This window comes from Leucoraja erinacea, chromosome 15 (assembly GCF_028641065.1).
Source record: "Leucoraja erinacea ecotype New England chromosome 15, Leri_hhj_1, whole genome shotgun sequence".
Classification (NCBI taxonomy): domain Eukaryota; kingdom Metazoa; phylum Chordata; class Chondrichthyes; order Rajiformes; family Rajidae; genus Leucoraja; species Leucoraja erinaceus.
The window spans coordinates 29,854,457-29,866,617 of record NC_073391.1 but is presented as its reverse complement, the minus strand read 5'-3'; the positions used below and the strand labels follow the sequence as shown (position 1 = coordinate 29,866,617).

At 40.0% G+C, this 12,161-nt stretch overlaps 1 protein-coding gene across 1 annotated transcript in view; it reads right to left on the bottom strand.

Moving 5' to 3' along the window:
* Positions 1-12,161, bottom strand: part of pdzd7a (PDZ domain containing 7a) — a 61,623-nt gene that overhangs the window by 46,017 nt on the left and 3,445 nt on the right. Inside the window, exons 2-5 of the mRNA XM_055646987.1 lie at positions 9,210-9,682; positions 5,071-5,220; positions 4,509-4,683; positions 694-867 (exon numbers count right to left, since the gene is read on the bottom strand). Coding sequence (XP_055502962.1) covers positions 694-867; positions 4,509-4,683; positions 5,071-5,220; positions 9,210-9,408 — 698 coding nt within the window. The 5' untranslated portion in view covers positions 9,409-9,682. The remainder of the gene's footprint in view (positions 1-693; positions 868-4,508; positions 4,684-5,070; positions 5,221-9,209; positions 9,683-12,161) is intronic.

Here is a 12,161-nt window from a genome sequence, read left to right as displayed (position 1 = left end):
ATATTTCTGCCACCTAGCTCCATTCGGGGTACCATACAGTTATCTATTAATTGATCAACTAGCATATCTTTGTTTTAGATGGGGAACCCAGAGTTGTCCCACCCATTCCTTCTTCTCTCTTCTCCAATCAGGCATAAGGTGCAGAAGAATGAAAGCATGCACCACCAGATTCAGGAACAGCTTCTTCCCCTCTGTTATCAGGCTTCTGAACAGTTCTTCCATAAGTTAGGGTACTCTCCGATTTGCCTCTACCCCATGGTGGACATTGGACTGTCTGTGGAACTGGTGCTGAGAACTATATATCTCTGTATCTCTTTGATTGATGTATCGTATTATCTGATCTGAATGGATAGCATGCAAAACAAAGTTTTTCACTATACTTTGGTACATGTGACAATAATGAAATTAAACCCTGGGGAAACCGTTGCATTCACAGGGAGAATGCGCAAGCTCCACATAGATAATGCATGAGGTCGGGATCGAATCCCAGTTACTGGAGATTTGAGATGCATCAATTGATTTTGGCAACCGTAAAAACATATAATATAACCTTATAACCCTACCATCTGCTTGCAGTTTTGTTTGATGCTATTCACGAAAGAAATGGGATAACTTGTTTTCAAACACTAATAGTCAGCAAAATCAATATGGTGATTAATTTTACTTCCAACTTGAACTGAAATTTCACCTTACCTGGATACGTATATTCCCAAACCAAATTCCTTTCCACCCCTGATGTTAAAACCTAGGCACACATCATCTGAACTGGTGTAAAGATGGATAATTCTCCTGGCTCCATCCTCAGATTCAATGTCTCCAGAACTTTGAGTTTTCTCTGCTATTATCCTCCTTGTTGTTGTGTCAACCCTAGTAGTTATAATACAAAAGGATTTGTACATCTGTATCCTCAGTGAACAAGTTATACGCAGTAAATAAAAAGTAGCAACTTGGGGTAATAGCTATCATGATTTTAACAAGAATCACAACAAAGAGATAGGCCTTCCTGTCCAAACATTACTTGATGACACTTATGTATCACACCAGTTAGTTTCCAAATCCCATATACCAGCCACACTCTGTCAGAATTTTTACACATTGTTTTTCCAACCACCCAATCCTATTTCAATCACTAGCTTCTGTAACTTTGCGGGTCAGGCAGCAACTTTGGAGAACATGGATAGGTGACGTTTTAGGTCGGGACCCTTCTTCAGACCTCTCCCTCCACCCACAATTCGCAACACTTCAATCCTTTTTGTCCCACACCTTCTGTGGTAACCTCTGACCTTTATCCAACCATGCCTGTCAAACCCTCCCGCCCCCCCCCCTGTGTTCACCTATTACCTGCTACACTTTGTTCCACCCATCCTCTCTCCAAGCTTTCTTCCCCACCCCCCTACAAACAGAATGCACAAGTTAACACTCAAAACATCTTTTTTTTCCTCAACACTTGAAATTTGGAGTTTTGTTGTCTTTGTTTCTCAAAGATGCCTGTGTATGGACATAACAACATTGGGCAGTCGGGCATTCTGTAATGGAGACTCTAAACAGTGGAGGATTAAAATGGGGAATCAGTCTGAATCAGTGACCTGTCCATTTCCTTCACAGATGCTGCCTGACCCACTGAGCACTGCCAGCAGTGTTTTGGGCAATCTGTAATATTTGTTAACTCTCTGGAAACAGATTTACTTTTCCCAGACCCTCTTGGTTCTTCCATCCTCTGTATATTTCTGGTCTCACGCTGTAGCTAAGCCCCGACTAAGCTGTCATCACTCCCGCCTCCTCCCCCACCCACCCCTCAATCCCTTGGCCTTTGTTCTGGGCTTAGTAAATTACCTCAATTGACCAACTGGTGAAAACCTTTTCTTTAATGCACAGCACAAAAAAATCTGCAATCGTTCAATTTATCATATCATCTTACAAATCAGAAGAATTTCTCTCACAGGATCGAAAGTTCGCCTCTCATTTCAATCAAGGCAGCTTTTGTAACTTACAAATGATTCTAATTTTTAAGTATCTATGTAACTTTTTTTGGATATATGAATTAAACAGCATCAGTGGGGTAACTTGTAATGATTTAGACACTGAAGATATAAAAATAATGTGCTAGTGCTTGCAATGTTCAACATATTATGACAAATACGAGGTATTATTAACAAAACTCATCTAGGTAAACAAAACTAATTAGCATATATATATATACAGATATTTAATTACAGAATTGTGCAATGAAGCTGAAAATAGGGTGTAAAGATTTACATTAATTGTTTCATTAGCATTTGATTCTAAGATGATAATTTTTTGCTTCAAGGCACGAATTTATACATAAACCAAAACGTCAACTTTTTTTTTCAGGAATATTTTACACTTTCGTCAATAGGTTGTGATGCAAACATACCAACCTGGACTAAAGCTCTGGCATGCTGTTTCAAAATGATATATTGGGCTATGTTAAGTCATGCAAATAGACCTAGTATGAATAACTAGCAGATTAATTATCCTTACATAATTGAGTATTCATGACAATATCACTTCTATGGGAATGTAATTTTGAAAACAATTTTCTTATTCACTGATCTTGAGATAAAGGGTTTGAGTCTAATTTTCTGTTCCAATCAAACCCTTGAGTAGTCAATTAATGTCCCGTAACTGGTCAACTTTTACTATTAGCCACAATATTAATATAAATCTCTCTCTGCAATTTTTAGCACAGTGTACAAATATTTACTTTTAAAATGGAAAAGTGCTATAAAGTTAGAGATGCCGTAAGTATGACTTTTGTATGCAATCCCCGACAATGACATTGGCTAAATTATACTCACAGTCAAATAGTTAACCTTACTTGAAATCTTATGTAAAGAATTTTAACTTCTACAAAGTAGTAGTGGATAAACAATGGAAATACACCAATACAATGAAAATACTAAGCTCCATCTTGAGAAAAGCAAAGGAAAAGTAATAAACAGGGGAAAGAATGAGTGAAATGATAAAGCAATACAATTTGTCTCGCCTTGAATCTGCTTTTTTTGCCCCATTCTGATGAATTAGCTACAATTTTCTCTCCTTGGACAGGAAAGGTTTACAGGAATATGGGCCAAATACTGGCAAATGGGGAAATGAGGAACTGCAGTCGCCAGTTAATACACAAACGACACAAAGTGCTGGAGTAACTTAACAGGCCAGGCAGCATCTGTGCAGAACATGAATAGGTGACGTTTTGTGTCAAGACCCTTGCTCTTTTTCTCCACAGATGCTCCCTGACCTGATGAGTTACTCCAGCACTGTGTCCTTTTTACAGGCAAATGGGACAAGCTTAGATGGGGCATAGGTCGGCATTGATGAATTGGGCCGAAGGGTCAGTTTCTGTGCTGTATAACTCTATCCTTTGATGCAAAGATAGAATGCTTGGTGGGCATGTTTTCCTCAGCTCTTGTGTGACGTGGTCACAGGGACAACATGCAAATTTCACAAACACAGCAGCAGCTCAAGCCAGGATCATACACGGGTTACTGGAATTGCAAGGCAGCTGCATTAACTGCTGCTCTTCCATGTCACTGTTTAAGCCAGGAAGGAAACATGTTCATCCGCAGTCAGTCTCATCGTCATTGAGTAGAAGGGGAAACTCAAGAGTCTGGGTTTATCTCCAACGCATGTGCCTTTTGGCCTCTGCAGTGACCTACCCGAGAGACCCGTCTTCTAGTTAATCAGAAAATGATTGGACTGACGTCTGCAAGATTGGTAATTCTCACCTTGATCCCAATAGGGCTCTAGTTCTTGACAAAGGGCTTCAGACAAGGAGAACCTTAGGAATCCCAGAAGAAGCATTCCTGCTCCACCTGGCCAGGCTAAATGTTGTCTCTCCATTTATTTGCCTTTGCTCTGATCTTCTCCTCATCAATGGCAATTTTACTCCCAGAACTATAATTGACCCAGAAGCCTACCATTGCCCCATTGTTTGGAAAATAAGAAAGTCATTTTGGTTGGTAGTTTCCAATGGAATTTATTTTAATTTAGTTTATTGTCACAATCTTTTTTTGATTTTCCGATTAGGTTAATATTTGGGAATGAAATGAAAAGAAAAAAATGTTCCAGCGTTTTGAAGGAACTTTGGAATAATTCAAAGAAATGTGATACCATATCAAATAATACATGAAATGGCTAAAATCATCACCAAAGCATTGCTGACATTCCTTCTATTCACAATTTTGAGAACAAAATCAATGACTGGGCAGAATATAATTTCATGTTTGAACTCTCGATTAATATATTATTACAGTCATGATAATTTTACTCCCAGCATTTATAACAATTCAATAACAATATAAATCCCTTGAGCAATTTAAAATTTCCAGATGCATTACTTAAAGTTGAAAAGCTTTACAGGCGAGTATACTAGCAACTCTTTCACAACATTTTAAGTGAAAAATAAATTGTTAGAATACTTGCTTGTATCGAGATCAGAGCATAACAAATTGCACTGCCACAGTTGTTAAAACATACTGTTTACTTACCATGTAGTCAGCTCTTTGGAATATTTGATCCCTGGCACTTTTCCCAATCGTCTTACCACCAAACGTAAACGCTGGCTCCCAGTGAGTACAGTCACAGCACTTCCCATCGTAATGTTCTCAAAGCTTATTCCATTAACCTCCATCATTTTATCACCTACGCAGAGGCCACTCTGGTCTAAGCAGAAAAACAAAACAAAAATAAACATCTCACAGATCAACATTTGTATTATATTATTCCCTTTTATTCTCCCCTCCCCCAATTGTCCAGAGACACAAAAGTTTGAAAACATTTCCACTAGACACAGGGACAGCTTCTTCCTCCACTCTTATCAGATTACTGAACGGTCCTTCCACAAGATAGGGTTTCTCCTGTGTAGGAAGGAACTGCAGATGCTAGTTTTTACCAGAAAAACACAAAAAACAAGGGGATGACTACATTTTTACATAAGTACATAAGAACACAAATTCCAGGATAGGCAACATAAGCCTAAATCAATAAGTACATGTAACAATGCAAGTAAACTTATTAATTTAAAATATAATTTAGTGAGGCATAACTTACCAGCTGCACTTCCTTCTTCCACTCTGCTCACGAATATTCCAAGACCATGCTCAGAGCCTCCACGGACACTGAATCCCAGTTTCCCATCCAGACTTTTCCCTACAGTGATGTTGTGGATCGCCTCAGCCGAATCACAGTCTTCAGTGCCAGCTGGCAGAAAAGAGGTTAATTTACTACATTTCAAAAATCTGATCTTAGTCCGGATCAATATATAAACAGGTGAAGGACTGGTATCTGCTTGCAGAGTGGGTGAACATTTTGCAGAGTACCGAGGCTAAGCCCACACACGAGTTGCCTGCCACATTAATTCATCATCCCACTCCCGTTCTGACCTATCTATCCATGGCCTCCTGCACAAGGAAAGCTTGAAGAACAATACTTCATTTTCTGTATGGACACATTGCAGCCTCCAGACTGTGTGTCAAATTCTCCAACATCACATTTAGTTTAGTTCAGTTATTATCGTCACGTGTACTGCGGAGTTAAATCGCAGTTTTCTCCGACCTGGTCCTGGATTATATTTTGTTGGAGTGCAAGCGTTTGCTAAAGAATCATTCAGACAGCCGTTCTGTGAGTTTTTTTTAAAAATTCGCCCGACAAGTTAATCGCTGGAGTGATTTTAAAATCAGCTTCTGAAGCCGTCAACGCCGACAACGGGGACGGATTTTACGTAGGGGACTGGTAAAAGAAAGTAGGTTATTTATATGTATAAAAGTGTTTCTTAAGATGCATTTAATTCACATTTTAAGTTGCGAAACGGTGATGTTTTCCCCCCGTACGAACCGGCAGTGTTTTTGCTGCAGATATGGGGGACTAAATCACCGCAACCGCAACGTTCCAAATGGTCGCGTTCCAGAAAAACCCACTCGCAAGCTGATTTAAACAGCCATTCATTTACAGGTATTAAATATTAAATTCCTTCCATTTGGCCTATAAACCCATGACAATGAGATTTAAAAATTATGTTATATTGTGAATTATTGTGTGAATGTTATTTGGACACTTAGGCTATTTAAAAATGTTAATCTATTCTTAAGAAATGGATAGATGTTTAGATCTAGTAATTGAATTTTGTAATTAGCTACACTTAGGTAACTAACTAATTATATGCTTTAATTTCAAGTCATCTAAGTAAGATTGTTTCATATTTGTTTCAGAATGTTTCAATCTATAATAACTGAAAATTTATTTCAGTTCTCTTAATTTTTAAGAAATTTATGGGCTTTTCTCGATCACAGCTTTTGTGTTAAGTCAATAAAAAAGCAATTGGGAACAAGACGCTAATTTCCGAGTATGAAAATGGCCATACCTTTTTTAATACTGAAGATATGAAAGTGAATTAAGTGTCAAATTAAACTTCTTTTTATGCTTTATCTGATGGGATAAATTACAGACTTGATTTTTAAAATCTCAAAATTTTGTAACATTGCTATATTTAGCGAAAAGACAAAACGTGATTACAATCGAATAGGTGACCGTGCGGGTCGAGACTTTCTTCAGATAGTCTGGGGAAAGGGAAACGAGAGATATCGATGGTGATATAGGGAGTTATAGAACAAATGAATGAAAGATATGCAAAAAAGTAATGATGATCAATGAAAGTTGGAGCCCACAATGGTCCATTGTTGGCTGTGGGCTAGGTGATAATGAGTTAATACAGAAAGAGGTACTCACCAGGACGACTGTAAAACTAGCATGACGACTAGGGTAGGGGAGAGACGGAGTGAGAGAGGGGATACAAGGGTTACTGGAAGTGAGATAAATCAATATTCATACCACTGGGTGTAAGCTGCCCAAACAAAATATGAGGTTTTATTGTTGAAGTAAAAATAAATTATGAATCTTGGAATTATTCATAAAGCTGGTAAATGCTGCAATTGAATATAGAGTTATTGAGTCATACAGGGTGGGAACGTCCTTCGGCTCAAATTGCCCATGCCAACCTACATACACCATCTACACTAGTCCCACCTGCCTGCTTTTAGCCCATATCACTCTAAATCTATCAATGTACCTGTATAAATGTTTTTTTTAATAAAAAACTACCTTCACCGGCTGGTTGTACCATACACCCACCACCCTATGTGTAAAAAAATGATCCCCAGGTTCCTATTACCGTATTTCCCGACAATGAAGACGCACCCCCATTTTGCATTGCTAAATTTTGAAAAACGGCTGGCGGGACAGGATCAAGGGTTTGGTTTAGGGCCCAGGTCGACTGGCAAATTTTGGTTGTAGCACCCAGGTCGGCTTGCTTGCCCCAGGTCTCGCTGCAGTTCCCAGGTCGGCTGCGTGCCCCAGGAATGGCTGCAATTCCCAGGTCGCCTGCGTACCACAGGACTGGCTATAGCACCCAAGTCAGCTCGCTTGCCCCAGGTCTGGCTGTTACACCCAGGTCGCGTGTGTGCCTCGCGAATGGCTGCAGTTCCCAGGTCGGCTCGCTTGCCCCAGGTCTGGCTGTTGCACCCAGGTCGGCTCGCTTGCCCCAGGTCTGGCTGTTACACCCAGGTCGCGTGCAGTGTGCCTCGCGAATGGCTGCAGTTCCCAGGTCGGCTCGCTTGCCCCAGGTCTGGCTGTTGCACCCAGGTCGGCTTGCTTGCCCCAGGTCTGGCTCCAGTTCCCAGGTCGCCTGCGTGCCCCGGGACAGGCCGCAGTTCCCAGGTCGCGAAAACTAATTGAAAAAAAAACGCCTGCAGGCCAGATGAGTTCGGGTTACGGGTTGGATCCGGGCCATAGGTTGCCGACCCCTGTGTTAGGTCTCATTGTGTCCCCCCCCCCCTCTCCTAAATTAAAATATGGCTAATAATCTAACCTTCGGCCTCCAAGACACAGATAAATTTTTAGGCCTTTTTTTAGAGTAAAAAATAGCGTCTTCATTGCCGGGAAATATGGTAAATCTTTCCCTCCCACTTTAAATTTGATATATGTAGATATTTAATGAAATTGTGGAATTTGTCATAAACAGTTGACAAATCAACTGCAACCATGGAGCAATAAATTTTCAATGCACACAGTTTAATGTTAATTGTTCCATCAATTAACCCCAATATTGAAAACAAAACAGAAGCAATCTTATTTATTTACTGACTAAGTTACATTAGGAAATCCACTAAACAGTATGATAAGGCATTTGCCACGGCCAAGTGCATGAATGGACAGATTCAGCGCTAATTAAACAACAGTTTGTTCACATCAATCTGGAATTAATTTCTTCTTCAGGATATCTCCTTTGAATAATATTATCAATTTATTGACAATTAATGTCAAATGGCAAGCAGTTTTGGCCTAAGACACAAAATGCTGGAGTAACTCCACGGGTCAGTCAGGATCTCTGGAGAAAATGGATAGGAGACATATCGGGTCGGGACCATTCTTCAGACTCTTATTATTATGACAGATTATTATTAGTTTTGTCCTCGCCTCCATTCAGAAATAAGACAGCTAAAACTCATCCTAAAAGAATGATCCGCTCAGTTTGCAATAACTAATCCGATCTCCCGATGGCTCAGCATTTCAACTCCCCCTCCCATTCCAAATTCGACCTTTCTGTCCTGGGCCTCCTCCATGGCCAAAGTACCACCGTAAATTGGAGGAGCAGCACCTCATATTTCACTTGGGTAGTTTACACCCCAGCTATATGAACATTGACCCTCTTCCCCCTCCCCTTCCCAGCTCTTCCACAGCCCACTGTCGCCGCTTCTTCCTTTCTTCTTCCCGCGCCCCCATCCCCTCATCAGTCTGAAGAAAGGTCGCGACCTGAAACATCATCCATTCCTTCGCTCCATAGATGCTGCCTCACCCGCTGAGTTTCTCCAGCACTTTTTTTACCTAAAAGAAGAATAATTCACTATATTTTCAGATGGATTCACTCCAGAACTAGAAATAAAGGATGGAGGCTGAGTATGCTCATATAATTAGTTTCAAAAGCTCTTTTTCAGATGGCATGGAAATATGAACTGAATCATCTCCTGTGCTGAAAATGTACAGGCTTCAATTTCATAAGGTAGCTCCAATCATTTCGTTTAGTGCTAAAAGCCTTAAGGCCGTTAAGATTTTGATTAATTTTTTAAGCAGATCCAATTTAAAACAGAATGTGAAGTGGATATTATTGAAATGTTATAATGCACACCTGGTCTTACCTTCAATTGGAGAAGCACCTGTGATAAGGATCACCCTGCCCATGGGTGAATTAGATCGAGTTGCTCTGGGCGGTCCATTCATTTGCTTGTGCTGCTTCTTTAACAGGTACTTTGTTGCTGTGCTTGAACTACCAGTGTGATAGTTGGGATGTATTGTATCTGTCATCTCTCTTCTTGCAGAGTCAAATGAATGAGCCATGCTGGTGTAGTCCACCAATAATCAGGATTGTATAAATTCATGTGATGTTATCAGGTGTGGCAGATGGATTTGCCAATTTCTTCCATTTTAAAGTCTGAAGCAGCACCAAGGATTCTTCACCTTGCATCATGCTTGCTCAAGGAACTGATGACGGCTCCATGTAGAATATAGAGATCAGAAATAGGGGTATTGAGGTAACAAAGACTTGCCAAATCTTCAGCCATTTTGCCTCAGTGCCTGGTAGAAAGTTATTTGGAAATAATTTTGAGAATTCCTGTAAATCAAAGGAAACAAAGCATTATTTACTTTAGCATAGAGTTAAGGCAGAGTTACGGTTTTACCTGTACTGTAGTAAACTTTAGTCTTTAGACATACAGCGTGAAAACATGTCCTTCAGCCCACTGAATCCGCGCCAATCAGAAATCCCCATACACCAACGCCATCCTACACACTAGGGACAATTTACAATTTTTACCGAAGCCCATTAACCTACAAACCTGTAGATCTTTGGAGTGTGGGAGGAAATCGGAGCACCTGGAGAAAACCCACGATGTCACAGGTAGAACATACAAATTCCACACAGACAGCACCCATGGTCAGGATCGATCCTGGGTCTCTGGTGCTGTAAGGCAGCAACGCTACCGTTGTACCACCATGCCAGCTCAAAAGGGATAAGTTAAAATGTTCATTTGGTCAATTTCAGAATTCATAAACTAAAGCAAATTCTTCTTGGAGCAACATTTGATTCTGCACCAAACTGGGAATTACTGCTCACATGCAAAAATTAATATGTTAATTGAAGAAGAGGCAGAGGTCATAATGGGATAACATTGATTACAGACGTTTAGTAAAGGGCTAAACACTGGAAAGCTCATGCATATATTGCTCGATGATATATCAGGTTATATTGTGAAGTGTAATTACGGAAAATACATGTGTGGGAAAGAACTGCAGATGCTGGTTTAAATGGAAGGTAGAACAAAAAATTATCTCCAGAGATGTTGCCTGTCCTGCTGAGTTACTCCAGCATTTCGTGTCTACAGAAAATACATGATGTAAAATGTATTAAATCTCTACTTGTGGAAGAACTATCATTCAAGCTTAACTAATAGAACATCTCATTTTAATTTAGTTTCTTTCTGGAGATGCATTTCTTGGGACGGGGAGGGTGATGCTGAACATGGAAGGGAAAGGGGGAAAGTTGATCATTTGTATGAAAATGTTTATAATTAGAACAGGGAATGGGTGTGGGGATAAGGATTTGGTAGATATAGAAAAATAAATGTCGTTGAAGTAGGCACTAAAATAGAATTCTGAAAACTTCTGCAGATCATGACCATATCTACCAAATGTCTAGAGTTTAAGAATTTAAGACTCTTGCCTTCCATCTCAGTGAGGAGGTGCCTGGTGAACTCACCGTGGTGGATGTTAAATTTGTGTTTATTGTGTGTTTTTGTTATTTTTATTATATGTATGACTGTAAGGCACGAAATTGCGTTCAGACCGAAAGGTCTGAAAGACAATAAAGGATACTTGGACTTTTGACTTTGACTTTTGAGTTGATCTGTCATCACCATTAATTCACTGCCATAGAATCATATAGCAAGGAAAAATGCCCAAACCCACCAAGTCTACACAAACCTGTATCTACTTCTCTCTGTCTTGGGGGAACAAAACACTCCCATCTTCCTCTTGTCAAGGGATGGACCAGCTACCATAGAGGAAGCTGGATGGCTGGGTTGGTGAATAGATTTCTTGTGTATTGGGCTTCGTAGGTATGAAAACTACATTTAAAATCCAATGTTTTTATTTAATAGTTCATGCATCTTAGAGTTATGCATATAACTTTAATTTTAGTTGAATATTAATCATTTTGTACTTAAGAAAACATAGTTTCAAAAATGACAAAAAAAATTACTTGAAATGGATAATGCACAGAATTCAGCAAAACCAAATGTGTGTGGCCAGTAGTTGACTTGCTGCAACTGATAACAGTATGGATGCAATGAGGGTTTCTGCCTCCACCATTAAATTCAAAGCAATTGCGAGATATGGGTGAGGTAATTATTGGTGGAACGTTGGTGTTTAGTTTTCTTATGAATGAATGAAAATAAAAGCCAGATCAATTTATCAATTGATTCATCCCCATTCCTTGTGACATCGCAATCCTGCAGTATCAATACAATTCTTCCTCACCCATTCCCACATTGGACAAGCCCTCTGTGCATCCCATATTGCAGCATCAATGCAATCCATCTACACACATTCTCACTGCTTGGGTCCCTTCTGTGGCATCCCATTACTGCAGCATTAATGCAATTCATCTTAACCCTTTCCACTGTTTGGAAACACCTGCATGGCATCCTATTCCTGCAGTCCCAATGCCATGAATCCTCAGCCATTCCCATGACTGGGGAAAACCTCCTGTTCCATCCTGTTACTGAAGCACTATTGCAAATGATTGTCATTCTTCCCACTGCTTGGCAACCTCTATGGGCATCCCAGTCCTGCAGCACCAATGCAATTCATCTTCACCCATCCCATTGCATAGTAAACCTTCTGCATCATCCCATTCCTGCAGCATCAATGCAATTCGTCTTCAACCTTCCCATTGCTTAACAACCCCTGTTACATCCCATTTCTGCAATCCCAATGCCATGCATTCTCACACATTCCAACTGCTTGGCAACTCTTCTATGGCAACCCATTACTGCAGCACAAAAGCAATTCATCTCCAACCATTTCCACTCCAT